Here is a 16,420-nt window from a genome sequence, read left to right as displayed (position 1 = left end):
TCATGCCATAAAAACGTCCAACCAGCTATACAGTTAGAGTGGGAAAATGTGTACTAACATAACAACTGGTTTCTATCCAGCTTTAATTTGCATGTATAGCATAGCTATGTCCCCACAGCTGGGAGCCTCATCACCTGACAGGACTCCCATCTGCAGCAAGAGCCTGAGATCACAATTCGGGGCTCCCCCTATACCAACTATAATGCATGCTAGGATCTGATGCTGGAACCCCAAGTCTGCCTCCTGCCATGCATGTGTGGATCACGTATTAGAGCACATCATGCCTTTACTTAAATGACTAGAGTGCCCTAATCAACAAGCTGAGCAAGCTTGTTAAATGGCTATTAACTTTAGGGTTTAAGGGGAGTAGTAGGATTTGACAAATTAACCAGATAGGTTCTCCAGACCATCCGTCACTGGAATTCTTCATGGAAGATGGAGAGAGCATCGATCCCTTTTTTCATACTTTGTGATAGGTCCACCCACAACTTTAATTATAATATAACTTGTGGTACAACAAGAAGTAGCATGCCCAACTAATGTCTGATTAGTCAATACATAACCACTCTTGCATGCAGTTCAAACCAAGTCTGACATGGTGTGCCATGAAAGTGCAGGACAATATTGAGTCTAGTTGCCTGTAACATTTTCTTAACTGATGTTCTGAGTTAAGTTGGAAGATTGGTACATACATCAAGCATAGCTTGAAATCTTTCTGGAGGTAAATAAGCCATTTTTAAAACTGGGATCAGAATAGCCCTAATCTCTCCCTCTCTCTCACTCTCTGTCTAAGAATCAATAATGGCTTTTTTTCTGTTTATTTTCAGAACAAGTATGATGAATGGAAACAGATACTCCTGGACAAAGTCTACTACTTATTGATAAGATATCTCATGAATCAAAATATGAGACACATTCCCATCAGCCTGAGGTAAGCTACCGGTAACATGAAGTCCTTTGCACACACTGTGGGAACTGCTGACAAGATAACCATAAAACTCTATCCTGTTAATGGAAACGTCTCAAATGAAGCCATAAGACACCTCCTCTAAGTCAGGGGAATTGCAACATGACAAAAGTCACCAAGAAGTTAAACAAGAGTATATCAGTTATTCAGAACCAAGGCACCCTACATTTTAGTTTTCTGACATAAAGGTTTAGCTATCTTAGGTCTAATGTAAGTCAAAGTCTTCCCTCCTTTCAGAGAATAAGGAAACAAACATTTTTTGCCTGTGCTGCCCATGGATCTCTTCTGCTTCAGGTGTGAGAAGTGATTCTACCTTTCTGAGAAGGTCCCTAAATTGGGAGGGGGAAGGTGGCTCAGGGTGATATATCCCAGATCTATGACCTATTTTTTTGAAACATATAAGATGGGGCAATGATGGTTTAGAATCATAGAAATATTGAAAAAAATTCCTGAAATGAAGAGCTAGGGAGATCCATAGAAACTGGACACATCCACCGCTAGGCAGGAAGTCAAGCCAGCTGCCTCAAAAGTAGAGGGGTTTGGGTGAGTCACCCAGCAGCAGTAATGCAAGGATTTCCTTCTAGGGAAATTGTGTCACCTTTTTGCTGGTTCAGGCTGTTTATTCTGCTAGTAGGAATCCCATTGGTAAGGTTGTAGTTTATACTGGTTTTGTTTGGAAGCAGGAGTACATAGACTTCCAAAGACCTCAAGGTTGTTCCTAAAAGACTATCAGGCCTTGCCAGATCTTCAGTTATCTAGGAGTTCTGGAAGAGTGAAGCCAGGAAGCAATCCACATCACTACTGAAATAGCCAATGATTATACCCTGGGAATTATATGCACAAAAATTCAAAATTATGCACTGAGTCCTGGGGGCTGCATGTGGTAGCACAGAGCCAGTGTGGTGTGGCTCACCAGTGATGCCTTCGGACCAGACTGGGCTAGCTCCATGCCAGCATGTGGGGTTTGCGGCACTGCAGGTGGAAGTTGTGCACCACCAGGTTGGGCTTGGCCAGCTCCATGCCTCCACATGGGGAGGCACTGTGGTTGGTGACCTCACATGGGGCTCCCAGCCAGAGTGCCAGAAGCTCCACGGAGGTGGAGGCACAGAACCTGCCTGGATTAAATTATCGCATAATTTTGTCAGTCATACTTTTTGTATGCAAAACTGCGTAATTCCCCAGGGTGTAACTGATGAGGAGGCTGTATCTGCTGCTTCTAGGGATACCTACAGAAATGCTCTTGCTGCAATGAGGTACTTGAATTCTTTCCTCTCATGTCTTATGGGAAGCTTTATTGTAATTTCTGTCAGAGCCCAAATGAATAAAATACTTTGCCAACACAACATGGTAGCCGACAATCCTTATTTGTAGTGGAATCTGTTTTCCAGTAACAACTGCTGTTGCCCACAGGGAATCATGTTGGCTTTACCTGCTAGTCAACTATGGGACATGTATAATATTGTTCAAACTCATGTAACAGAAGTTGATAGCAGTGATCTGAGAGGGCAGTACAGCAGTGCACAGGCAATCCAGGAAGTTTTTGGAGAGCATTGGAGACAACTTCCTGGGACAAGTGTTGGAAAGACCAACTAGGGCCATGCTTTTCTTGACCTACTGCTCACAAATAGGGAAGAACTGGTGGGGGATGTACAAGTGGATGGCAAGTTGGGCAGCAGTAACTATGAGCTGATAGAGTTCAGGATCCTGACATGGAAGAAAGGAGAGCAGCAGAGTATGGATCCTGGATTTCAGAAAAACAGACTTTGACTCCCTCAGGGAACTGATGGGCTAGATCCCCTGGGACGCCAGTCTGAGAAGGAAAGGAGTCCAGAAGAGACGGTTGCGTTTTAAAGAATCCTTACTGAGGGTGCAGGAACAAACCATGCCAATATGCAGAAAGAATAGCAAATGTGGCAAGTGATCAGCTTGGCTAAGCAGAGAACTGTTCGGTGAGCTTAAATATAAAAAGGAAGCTTACAAGAAGTGGAAACTTGGACAAACAACTTGGGAGAAGTATAAGAATATTGCTTGGGTATGTAGGGATGAAGTCAGAAAGGCCAAAGCACAACTAGAGTTGCAGCTAGCCAGGGACATGATGGGTAACAAGAAGGGTTTCTTCAAGTATGTTAGCTACAAGAGGAAGGTCAGGGAGAGTGCATCCCTCATTCAGTAACAATTCACCCACAATCTAGTGACTGATGATGAGGAAAAGGCTGAAGTATTCAATACTTTTTTTACCTCAATTTTCACAAGCAAAGTCAGCTCCCAGACTACTGCACCAGGCAGCACAGTTTGGGGAGAAGGCAAGCAACCCTCAGTAGTGACAGAACAGGTTAGGGACTATTTAGAAAAGCTGGATTTGTACAAGTCCATGGGTCTGGATGCAATGCATCTGAGAGTGCTGAGGGAATTGACTTACGTGATTGCAGAGCCACTGGCCATTATCTTTGAAAACTCATGGCAATTGGAGGAGATCCTGGACAATTAGAAAAGGGCAAATAGGGCATCTTTAAGAAAGGGAATAAGGAGGATTCCGCGAACTACAGACCAGTCAGCCTCACCACAGTCCCTGGAAAAATCATGGAGTAGGTCCTCCAGGAATCCATTTCTAAGCACTTGGAGGAGAAGGAACAGTCACTATGGATTCACCAAGGGCAAGTCATTCCTGACCAACCTGATTGCCTTCTATGATGAGATAGCTGGCTCTGTGAATGCAGGGAAAGCAATGGACATAATATACCTTGACTTTAGCAAGGTTTTTGATACCATCTCCCACAGCATTTTTTCAAGCAAGCTGTGGAAGTATGGGTTGGATGAATAGACTAAGGTGGATAGGAAGTTGGCTAGATTGTCTGCTCAATGGGTTGTAATCAATAGCTCAATGTCTAGCTGGTAGCTGTTATCAAGTGGAAGGCCCCAGGGGTCAGTACGAGGGCAGGTGTTCAATATCATTAATGACTTGGACGATGTGATGGATTGAACCCTCAGCAGGTTTGCAGATGACACCAAGATGAGGGGTGTAGTATATACACTGGAAGGTAGGGCTAGGATTCAGAGTGACCAAGACAAATTGGAGGACTGGACCAAAAGAAATCTCATTAGGTTCAAGCAGGACAAATGCAAAGTCCTGCACACAGCATGGAAGAATCCCATGCACTGGTACAGGTTGGTGGCTGACTGGCTAAGCAGCAGCTTTGCAGAAAAGGGCCTGGGGGTTACAGTGAACAATAACATGGCTATGAGTCAGCGGTGTACCCTTGTTGCCCAGAAGCCTAACAGCATACTGGGCTGCATTAGTAGGTCATCAAGGATCCTTTTTTCCCCAAGGTTCCTTTGTTTGTTGGTAAACATCTCCTAGAATCCCTGCTCTACGTATAGACCTACATAGCTAGGGTGACCACATGTCCCAGGCAGTGCTGGATACTCCAGGATTCCATAGCTGGCTTCTGGCTAGTTGGTCAAAAGTCCCAGGCTGGAGTTGGGTGGGTAGGCGGAGTGGCACAGTACAGCAGGCTGGTGGCCAGGCAGGTACTGCTGCTTCTGTGCAGGAGAAAGGCAGGTGACCTGGAGCAGGTACCACCCAATATGCACATGGCATGTCCTTGTTCCAGAATCCTGGAGGGTCCAGACCTGCATGGGAAGCATGGTTACTGCATACATACCTCAACTCAAGGTATGTGGCTGGTGAAGTTTTCATCTTGCATTCAGACTGAGAAAGCGAAAATATTAGGCTTCAGTGGCAGGGATGTAACTCAGCATTTGACCTTCCAGATTTGGCAGGTATCAAAGATCTATTACGTACTATTGCTGATGCCAGCGTCAGAACCAGTAGGGGTATCAATACCATCCCCAGCAGAAGAATACTGTGAAGTCTTTCAGTGCCAGATAAGTCCTTGGTGCCAAGTGAATCAGTGCTGTTGAAGCAGCAGTCATTGGTGTTGGTTGCCTAGAATGATGGAGCTAATGCTGCATCAACTCTAGTTAAGTGAATCCCAAAAGAGATGATACCAGGGACATTAGCATTGGTGACCCTGCTATCATAACAACAGGCATCAGGTGAAGAATGACAGAGTAGCAGGTCCTGTGCCCAGTGCCTGAACAGTTGCTTGTATAACCTTCCTGGGTCTTGAATGACCCTTACATTCAGTGAAGAATGTTTATGACCCTTTGAAACTAAAGGGCCCAGAGAAGGGAATTTCAGCCTCTTTTCTCTATGTGTCTTCTGTTCCTTTTCTCCCTCTCTCTCCCCTGAGGATTAGATGTTGAATTTTTTATATTTTGGAGGACAAATCAAGTAGAAGTGGAAGTTAGAGCAGTTTTTGAAGACAAGTTATCAAGTGTTTCTGTTCAGCAAAGCCAGGGCCAGAGAAGAAATTTAATCACCTCTGTAACAAGAGCATCTTTTGATGTTCTCATCCTCTGGATTCTTTTTAAGAATGATTTGCGTATGACACATCTATCTGATGTCCTTCACCAAGACAAAGTAAAGGTTTTGTATGTTCATTTTCATAGCATTATAGCTTCACATAAAGAGCACTTCTTAAATCCTAGGGATTCATGTACAGCTCTGCTGACACTAGTCAGTTCTGAGAGTACCTCCTAAGCTAGTCAGGACCAAGTATCACTGATTTAGGACAGTCAGTATTAAAAGAAGAGCCCCAACAAAATATATGCCACTAGACAAATCCCGGTACATACAGTGCAGTTCAAAAGAAAAAGGAAACAATTAGGAAATACAGTATCTGTACAATCTACCTCTATCAATTGCAGTTCATTAATTGTGATGCGAGACATACCCAATGTATGTAGGAAGGCGATTAAAAAAAACTCTTCCCCCTCAAAATGATAACATTTTCCATTAACAGCAATATGCAATTAAGTTGAAGAGCTACTTATGGCTCAGTAATGTTTCTGTCCTAAGGAAATAAAATGTTTCCTCACACAAGAAGAACAAACTATCAAACTTGCTGATGCTACTCTAAATTCTTAACTAACCACTACTCAGTATATCTATATATGAAAGGAGGTCTCAGAGCACCAAGAAAGGTAGTCAGAATAAGGTCGATATTTTGGGTTATGTGAAAGGGAACTGAAAGACGCATACTGTTGTCCTGTCCTATATGCCATCATTTACCTCAGTTCACTTCCCACACACATTTTTGCAAGCAATCACATGACCATATACTACCTGGTGGCTTATGAGCTACATCTTTGGGGATGTACATTTTAAATCTATCAGCAGGAAAGAAATACAAAACTCATACGAGCTAAAAATAAAGAATACTAGTAATCCTGAGCGAAACCCTAAACACAAGGGAAAAATAACTGCTGTACTTCAAAAGACAAGAAAGCAATGGACAGAAATATTTGAATTAATTGATACCCCAAATGCATGCTTAAAAGAAATGACGTACTCAATTAGGAGAAATGCTAAAATCTCCAGAACATAGCAAAATATAACAGCAAGCCAAAAAAGGAGACTGACTGTTTCAACTTCATAAACTGAGATGAACATGGAAATATGGCAAGTATAATACTCACAATTCAACTTGAAGAAAAACCAATAATAAGGAGCAATACTTAAGAACTTCCATGCGAAGTACATGAAAATTGAAAAATAAAACATAAATGCAGCTTTTGGGAACTATTAAAGTAACCTATAAGCGAGTAGAAGGAATCACAGAAAATAGGACTGTGCGAAGCTTCAGTACCCGATTCGATTCAGAAAAGATTTGGCCCAATTCGGCAGCTGAATTTCCAAATCCAAATCAAATCAGGAGACCCATTAAAAGGTCCAAATTGAATCAAAAGCTTCCAAATCAATTTAGAGAGATTCAGAAGGCTTGCAGCAAACAGAAACTGAGAAGAGGGAGGGAGATGGGGTGATCTTCAACAGTTTTTGCTTTCAACAGTTTGAGGTGCACTTTCACAGAAACCCCTGCAGCTATCTCCTTGAAATTTGGCAGGCTTCATGCCCTCAGAAGGGGCTACCAGCCCTGCTCTTTTAACCCAAATCTGCAAAAAAATGACAAAGTTATAGGTATTTTAGTGAGTCCCCATTATAGTCTATGGCTGAATCTCTGAATCAGCACCAAATCTCCAAATGTGAATCAGCCAGACTGAATTGGGACAGTGATTTGATTCACTGAATTGAATCATTGTCCCTCCAAATCACCCAAATCTGAAAGCAAAGTGAATACTTGCTGCTTCTCACAGGCCTAATAGAAAAGTATGGCTGGAAGGGACCTCAAGAAGTCATCTAGTCTAAACCCCTCAGACAGGATCATCCCTTTCTAAAACATTCTAGAGAAGTTGGGCAAACCGGCTCTTGCTAACTTCCAACCTTATTGCTAAAATACCATTTCTGGCCAAAAGACAAATATGTAACTGGATCTGTATTAGGAGCCACTGGAATCAATGGCTTTGGACCCTTGTCCTCAGACAGAAGCATTAGGCTTTTGTAACTTTAACTTGTTTCATGTGATAATAAGTCATATAGTATCAGAAGGTAAGTAAAATGGCCAAAATTGGCAAAAAAATGGGAAAAAAATGTAGCCCCCTGAATTTCTCAGTTAAAAAGGAAGTATGATATGGACAACTGGTGCAGTGTTTCCAAGTTTGCCAGAATATAAGTAGTATCATAAGAAAAAAAGAGTGAAATTATATATGCTGCTACATGCTGCAGGTTCTGAGACACTGGAAGTCTACCATACATTCCAGAGGAAGTGTAATGGGGAGACAGAGTATTTCTAAACAAAATCATTAAAAAACTTCAAGTATTTTGATCTATACCCTCATTTGAGAAAGATGCATTTCCTTTACAAATACAGGCAGTATGTAAGACCACTGATGCTACATTTCTATGCAATAAGTTAAATCATAAATTTGAAGTTATGTTATAACTCATAAGAAACAAAAAACTCTACATCAACTACTTGTGGATAACTACTGGTATGTATACAATATACATTTATAAAGTTACATGAAGTAGAGGTGTTTGTAGTTGTATACAAACATGCTGTTTCTGTTGGAGGTGAAGTTGGATCTGAGTCCATGGCACTGTCACCTAGCTCCACCCGTGCAGAATGCGCACATGCATTGCCTAAGCAGGTCATGTGTTGAACTCTGGATGATCTCCTACCTGAGAGCATGCTCCGTTACCTTTGAGGGTAGGTACCTCTGAAGAGTACCTAGTGCATAGAGTGTACCATGTGCAGAGCCCTGGTGTGCTGGGCGCACTGCCCCTATAAAGGTTTTGTAGTGACTGACACTCGGGGCATGATTGAGAGAGAGGGCACGTGAATGTGTGTGAGGGCACATGCGAGTGTGGGCCTGCTGAAAGGATCCTGTGAGAGAGGGAGAGAGAGAGACTGTTAGTGTGGTGAATGAATTAAGTGCAAGCAGCTTTGTGGTGTATTGGTGCATTAGTGTAGGTGCTTGTTGTGTGGTGTTGCAAATTAGGCTATGCTGCAGCCATGGAGGTCCGACGAGCCAAGCACAACCTTGACAGCGAGGCCACTACAGATCTGCCATTCATCCCCAACACCGCTAACTTTCAGGCTCCACCTGTCCTCACCACTACTGGTCTCCTGATTGTGATCTCACAGCAAGAGTGGCCAGGTTTGGCTCCCCAGACCCTTTCTCCCTGAGTGTGTATAGTGCATAAGCCCTCCACCCTTAATGTAAGTATCACCTGTTCTTCCTCTTTCTCCTTCCTCATTCCATTCTCCTCCCTCCCTAAAGTGGAAGGTAGGTCACCATCGGATCATCACCATCCGTGTGATCTAGATCCACTGTGTTCCGGACTGGTGGAGATCCAGAGTTTAATAAAGTTTTCCTCCCATATAATAAAACTCATACCCATCCCCAAGTTAATATTGATTCTAAGGTACTAGTGTTTGTGGGGTTGAATTGTAAAATAGGCATTAGATCAGTTAGGTATAGGGTTTTTTGGGGTTTTTTTTAGAAATTATAAGAATAATTTTGCTGGGTGTATATTTTGTCGTTACCTGCTGTACCTGTTCTCCAAGTCATTTATATTTTACCTGTTATCATCAATAAACCGATGAATTTGTGTCAGTTACACAACTGTGTGCAAGTGTCTTAGTAGTTATAGTACAACCAATTGCCGGATTGACAGGGCAGTGATTGATACAGCCAGTCAATTCGTTAGCCAGTGGGGAGCCAAATATCACTCCATTTGGAACCAACTGCTGGGTCAGCTGTTAATTGTGCGGTACCAATTCAACGCTAATTAAGTCCAGGTCCAAAATTTCTACATTTATGATCCAACAAGTATCTATATACTTGTGTTCTTACCTCTTTAAATATTATACTCAATATATTTGTGTGTAGATTTAAGGGTAAAAAGTCCATCCTTACGTCTATTGCTTTTCTTTTCAAAATATCCCTTTCCTGTGATGGCTGTATGTGGCAGCCAGAGGTACTACAGGTAACACTAAAGTCTCTTTTAGTATTTCGGTTTAAAGCATTCACTTCCCTATCACTATTCAGCAGAGCAGGCAAACACATGTTTAAATTTAGACACATTGTTAAGTCTCAGTGCCTTCAGCAGTTGAGTATAGGTTAAGATGCTTTGCTGAATGGATATTTCTTTGAAGCATGTGCTTAAACACTTTCAAGGGACCATGGTTTCCTAGCATCTTGTTTGAACATTTTGCAACTGAAGTGGATGGAGATCATGAAGTAAGTATTTTATGGTTAGATTACAGGGGTTTGTAGAAGACCCAGGTAAAACATCTCTCATTTAATGGTGTTAGTTTCATCTGATGTTACCAATTTGCAACCATAAGGGAAAAAGTTCATCACAAAAAATTGACATATACTATTTTATAACAGAATGTTGTTTATCATCAGCTTCTGAAAAAGCATTAAAGAGGACAAGTAAGGAATCACAAATAAATTAATACAAATAAAAAAGGAAACTATTAAGGTAATTGTAATACGTGTCATCAAACATCATACTTTTAATTTAAATGGATTCATACATGTATGAATTTTGTAAGTAATGGTGAACTCTTACATTTGATTTTAGACTATAAACCTTGAGCATTTCATTTACAGTTTAGATCAGTAAACTTCAATCCTTGTGAGCTTTAAATAAGTTGTCCCTATCTTACGAAAAGCGGTCAGCCGTTTAAATATAAGGATTAAAAATGAAAACAGAGTATTAATAATTTAAGCAAATGTTTGGGAAATTTTATCAAATTACCCTCTGTTGTTTAAACTGATTTGAGATGAATACTAATGTTAATTTACTTTAAGACAAATTTACCAAACTAATAACACCATACTTTTACCTTTATGTTCAACTTCCAATTTAGGTCAGCTGTTTCATACTTGTCAGCTTTAGTCATTAGTTTTTAAACATGCAGAACAAAAACCTTTCTCTCCTTTAAACTACTTGCAGTAACATGTCCCTTTCTAACGATCTGGGCATCAGAAATCCTATTTGTTTTCTTTTCAATGCCTTAGTACAACAAATTGAAAGGAAACTAGAAGAGTAATAAATAAAGTGAAATACTGACTTACTAAGAAATGTTATGTAAACTACATCTATACAGTATGCTTTGGATCAGCACTATATTACTTGATTTTCTTTTTGTGATATCCAAATAATCCAAATAATGTAATTTCTGATAGACGTATATTTAAGTTTTTCACTTAGATATCTACATTTATGACGTCAACAAGTACAGTGATATATACATTTCTAGAAGTTAACAGAAATGATAAAACAATAAAGCAGCACTTACTGTGCAAAAGTTCTATCAACAAGGTCCATGTGGTTAATTTTCACAATACATTCATTTTCATGGAAAAGTCCATCACGCCTGGACCTGCTGTTCTCCTCAATACCACGAATAAAGAGTCCTAACATTCTGAAAAGCATCAATAAAAGTAATGATTATCCTTGATAGAAATACTAGAAATCTAATAATTAAAAATAGGTACTGATCTCTATACACGGAAAAAATTTACTTATGGTCGCCTAATCCTAGCCTACTTCTTATTTTAAAGTAATGATTTCTAAAATCTTTATTAATGAGCAAGATGCTCCAACAAAAATATTAAATCAGCCAATAATAACTTAGTATACTAATACTGTAATTCTTCCAACACTTCAACAAGTGCTAGCCCAGAAGATGGAGAAGTGAAAGAGAAAGCCAGATTTCCCTGTCCAATCAAAATGTTAGAATATATAATGTTCTAAAACATGTGCATATATTACTAAATACAATTAAATCACTACTAAAATCCAGCCCTGCCATTATGGTTAAGGAAAGAATAATGGTTTTAATTAGATGAGATCAAAATATATACCTTGCAGCTATAAGGAACAGGAAGCCCATTTCTGACATGTGGGAGGAAAAAAACACTCCCTAGGCAAGTAAACAAATCTCCAAAATTAGGCTAAATTGATACAAATTTTAAATCTAGTAGGTCTGACTGATAAGCTGCAAACCATGGCTATGTTCATTAATAAAGTTTTGCAAAGCACTAGCCAGGAGACGTGGGGTATTCACCTAGACCTACTACTGTCAGGATTTCCTGCACATCCTTTGTCAAGCCACTTAAATCCCTCGTATTCCACAGCATTTTTATCTGACCATTGAAAATATTATTTTGCTACATTACAAGGCTATTAGAACACTGCCTGCATTAAAATGTATAAAGCAATTTTAGACAGTCAAATTGAATATATTGTAGAAGTGCCAAACAATTATATATATGAAGAATAAGATGTCTAAGAAAAATGGAACTTCCTCTCCTGATAGCACTATAAGCACTGAATCAGGTAATGGAAAGATTTCAGGTAGAAACTCTTACTTTCAATGCACCCAGCTTAAAAACGTGAGATGTCAGTGTGATCAGTCTCACATTCCAAGTAACTGATGACTGTGTGTGTATAAAGGTATTTTATAATACAGTTTTTATTCACCAACTTTCTATACCTTATGAACATCAAAATAGATGGCATTTAGAGGTCCTCTTCCAGTGGTTTCACTGGATTAATTTTCAATTTCACACTTCCTTGCTATGACTTCCATATTAAAAAAACCAAAATTCCTGTATTTTTTCTAAATTAGTAGTTGCACCCACGATTTTATAGCATCAAAAAAGCTGATAAGTGACTGTAAACCAGTTTCATAAAGTAGTTTTTTGGTTATCTTACATTTGATTTTTAATTGTTTACTACTTTATTGAAAATACCCCCCCCCCCCCACAACAAAGTTTTTGTCTACAAAAGGGAGCACTGTGTATAGGCTTCATTTCTACTGAGCAATTACTCCATTGTATTTACCCCACCATAACAAACTTGTTATGTAAACTCCCAAACTTCATGCATACACGTGCTATGTTAAAGACTTTGTGGTGGGCGAGGCTAAGAGGGAAGGAGACAGGATATGTGGGGAGAGGCAAAAATTGACAACATCCAGGAATACCAATGGAAACAACCAATTAGCTACAGCTAAAGCGTTAAATGCTACAGTCTAATTTAAAATAATTAGATTATGGTACAAACTAATAAAAACAAGGAAATTAAAGAAATTACGAATTAAGGGTGGTACTATGATCTTAAATAATCCCACTGGACCCAGACACTGCAGCCATAGAATACTAAGCTGAAAAACCCAGTCTGTGCTACAGTACCTATAACACATGGCTTGAGTTAAGTTTGCTGTGGCAGCCTAAACTCATTACTCCATTACTTTTATTGTTTAAAGACTCAACTTTAACATTATTTTAACGTGCTTTCTAAATTTAATTTCCTCTCTTTTGGTAGGTCTCACTGTAAAAAAAACAGAAACTAGCTCTTGTTGATCACATACATATTAAAAGCCTAACGTTTTAAAATCAGCGTGAGGGTTTAACTAACTAGGATTGTATGCCTTAATGTTATTCACTAAAACAGGCACTACCAGTACTGCTATACTGAATATACTAGTTTATAACTAGAAATAGAAGAGGCTTCTTCTATGCTTGGATGAGTTAGAAATGTTATATACTGGTTTCAATTTGATTAAATAAAAGGGACAAGTGCTTAAACCACTCTAGTATTTTATAAAGATACCAGTACAATTCTGCCAGGGGTCATTTAAATTTAAGACAATTCAGTCCGTCTGTCAAAAAATAGCCTGCTCTAAGCCATACCCAATGGTATCTGTAAACAAGAATATTAACATGCACAGAAAGTAGGCCAAGGAGTTCCAGTGTCTTTTTAGCAAGTCCTTTAAAAGCTATACCCGAAGCAGCGAGATTTCAGCACTGCAATAATAATAAACTGCTGATTTTAATGCCTAGCAATTTTATGGCGTCTTCCCTGAGGATCTCAAAGTATTTTACAAACATTAGTAAATTGAGCCTGACAATGTCCCTATAACATAAAGAAGTATTGTCTCCATTTCATGATAGAGAAACAAACATGAAGTGCCTTGCCTCAGGCAAAACAAGCAGTCTGCGACTTAACCAGGGATAGAACTCTCATCTTCTAACTTTTAATCTCAGATCAACTTTCTTCTCAAAATAAAATACCATTTTTCCAGCTGTGGAAGGATTGGGGTTTTGTTGTAGCTATGATGATCCAGGGAATAAGTGGCAAGCAAGGATTTTAGGGAGACAGCACCACCACCACCCCATTCCCCTGTGCTTCTGGCATTGTTCTAGGGAATTATGAGGTGGAACATCTGCTTTTCAAACAGATGCCTAAAACATCCCGATTGAACTTGGGTCCACCTAAAACCTCAGATTCTGTTGAGGAAATACTCAAGGAGCACAGCACCTTAAAAGGAAAACTACACTTTTCCCACTTATTCCACCATTCTGAAAGTTGACAAGTTAAGAAACAATTTTCTTTATGATTAGACTGTGACTTCTAAGTTTATAATTATAATTGGCTTAGCATAAAAGGCACCCATTTTACTATGAAGTGATGTAATTTATGACACTGGCAATTTCCCATCTCTTTCACAGGGTTGCCAGTGTCAAATTAACTCTCTGGCAGAGACCTTCTATGTCAAATTTCAGTCTAGAGAGAATTTTTACATCCAAGTTACATAGCCTGGAAAATCGGGAGTTATAATGAAAATGCTGACACAGTCTTAACTACGGTACATCAATATGAACTTGCCACTGTAATAGGCTTTTGCGTTCTCAAGAGACTATGTTAAATCATTTACAATTAAAGTAATCTTTCAGTGACAAAGAAAAGTTCATGGTATAGTACACATTTTGTAAATTCTGTGGAACCTAATTTGAAAGGTGGCTTGAAAAAAATTGAGCATGACCAGACAAGCAAATTGTTTTGACTTTTCTGTCTGGTCTGCTATTTAGGAATAAGGAGAAGGGGAGAAAAATCAAATTGGACAAAAATCTTTTAGAAATGCAATAATCTTCAGAGAGGCCAGGTCACCATACTTTCATGCAAAAAAGAAATTTGGGGTTTGTTTGAACTATAAAAATTGTGGCTATAAAATGGGTTTAATGTTCTTAATGTGTACACAGAACAACAAAGATGCTACTGAAGGAAGATAGTGTGTTGGGCTCAGTAACCAATTATTTAAAAAAAAACCATAAGAAAAAAAGAAACAGTTTTAGCTCCCCCTCATGCTTTCACAGTAGGGAGATCTTAAGATATATAAACATATCTGTGACCTTGTCATTAGCCTGCGTCTCTGTAATAAGGAAATCACTTTACCTTCCACTCAGAGATGAAAAAAAGGGCACTACATGTATTCCCAGAGGGCCACCTTCTCCAGAAATCTCCACTCTTCTTGTCATATCACTAAGAGAAAAAAGAAAGCAAAAGACACAGATGAAACTCTATTGAGAAATATGTGCAACACATAAACCCCACCCCAGATTTAATGTAGTGATGTCAAACAGCAAAAGGGCCATCAGAGAAAATTAAATGCAGGGCATAAGGACCAAAATATGTGGTAGTCAGAGGTGGCTCAAATAACATCATCAACTCTGCAGATGTCAGGTTTTGCATTTTGGATGAGTAAGGCAGACACTTCATACTGGTTGCTTACTTATGGGCCTCTGTACACAGGGAAATCAACCTGAATAGGTATTGCAGAATAAAAATACAAAACAGACCTAATGAGCATCATTTTGTGTCCAAAAGTTTGTCCAACATCCTGCCTCTCCCGACCCCCAAATATACAGCTGGTCTGATAGATGAGATGACTAAAAAAAAAAATCTTGCCTCTACACTGAAGAATAAGTTATTCTGCAATAATTCTTCAGGTTTCCCAGGTAATTATTCTCTTTTGTTCTAGAATAAATTATTCTGCATTAAAATTATGTCAGTAGTTTGACTTCCACAGTAGTATTTCAGTAAATCTCCACAATGTGGACAAGGCCTAGTACACAAATCACATCTTGAGGATTTCAAACCAAAACATGAAGTAGTCAATATATATTTAGTGGTCCTTGCTTTGCCTTCAATTGCATGCATGCTGAATGATTTAAGGAGTAGTGGTGTTATAATGGTACTGTAGTTGTGATGGTCCAGGAATATCCAAGTAGGATTTATTGACTACTATCTTTAATTGGACCAACTATTAGAGGTGTACCGACATACATCAGTACATATCATATCAGCACTGATAAAAGGAAAATTGACGTTGGCAATTGGCTTTTTTTGGCTGATGTGGCTGATAATGTTGCCAATAAATGTCATGCGCATTTGCGCAGCCACAGCATTCACGTGGCCAGCTAGGCAGCTTGGACAGCAGCGTCCAGCTGGTAAGTTTGTTGGGGGGAGGGGAGGAAAAGAAGGGGCAGGTGGAGGGAAGGGGCACGGTGGGAGCACACTGAGGACCCTGCAGTAAGCAAGGGAACGGGGCTGGGGCAAGTGCTACGTAGCTAGGGCAGGGCACCAGACAGAGACATGAGTAGCTTGTCCGGGCGGGGGGCATGGGGAGGGTGGGGATGGCTTCTGCTGCTGTGTGCACTCCTGAGGGGAGGCATGGGGGGGCATGTGCCCACTCACATCTGTGTGTGGGGTGAGGGTGGGCTGCCGCTGCAGGCTGGGGCCGGAAAGAAAGAATTAGTATTGAAAGTGACTTTGGATAGACTTTGGCACTTAAATGCTATTAATAACTAATTTATAGATTGATATTCTTTAGTGAGGTATATAAAGTTCACTTGGAAACAAGTTGCCTTAGAAGTCAGAATCTTAACTGCTTTGTTAAATATAGTATGGACATAAAGAAATTATGTAGCTTTCTCATATGTTGTTTTCAGGCTTAGGTTCAAAATAGATGCTGAAGGAAATACTATTTTAAAAATATATTCTCTAAAAATGAAATCTATAATATTTTAAAAAATCAACACTTCCAACATAAATGCCTTCTATGAACTACTGTACTTTATTTAGAATTCTATTCCTAAAGCAGTCAGTCATGAGCAACAGACTTTCAA

At 39.6% G+C, this 16,420-nt stretch overlaps 1 protein-coding gene across 3 annotated transcripts in view; it reads right to left on the bottom strand.

The window, feature by feature from the left end:
* The window catches only part of PARD3B (par-3 family cell polarity regulator beta), a 765,403-nt gene that overhangs the window by 369,588 nt on the left and 379,395 nt on the right, over positions 1 to 16,420 (bottom strand). For all 3 annotated transcript variants that reach the window (XM_090044807.1, XM_090044808.1, XM_090044806.1), the window contains exons 7-8: positions 14,688 to 14,774; positions 10,744 to 10,869 (exon numbers count right to left, since the gene is read on the bottom strand). In XM_090044807.1, coding sequence (XP_089900933.1) covers positions 10,744 to 10,869; positions 14,688 to 14,774 — 213 coding nt within the window. The remainder of the gene's footprint in view (positions 1 to 10,743; positions 10,870 to 14,687; positions 14,775 to 16,420) is intronic.

This window comes from Crocodylus siamensis, chromosome 4 (assembly GCF_052110815.1).
Source record: "Crocodylus siamensis isolate JL-2025a chromosome 4, ASM5211081v1, whole genome shotgun sequence".
Taxonomy (NCBI): Eukaryota; Metazoa; Chordata; order Crocodylia; family Crocodylidae; genus Crocodylus; species Crocodylus siamensis.
This window is presented reverse-complemented; position numbering and strand designations above follow the sequence as displayed.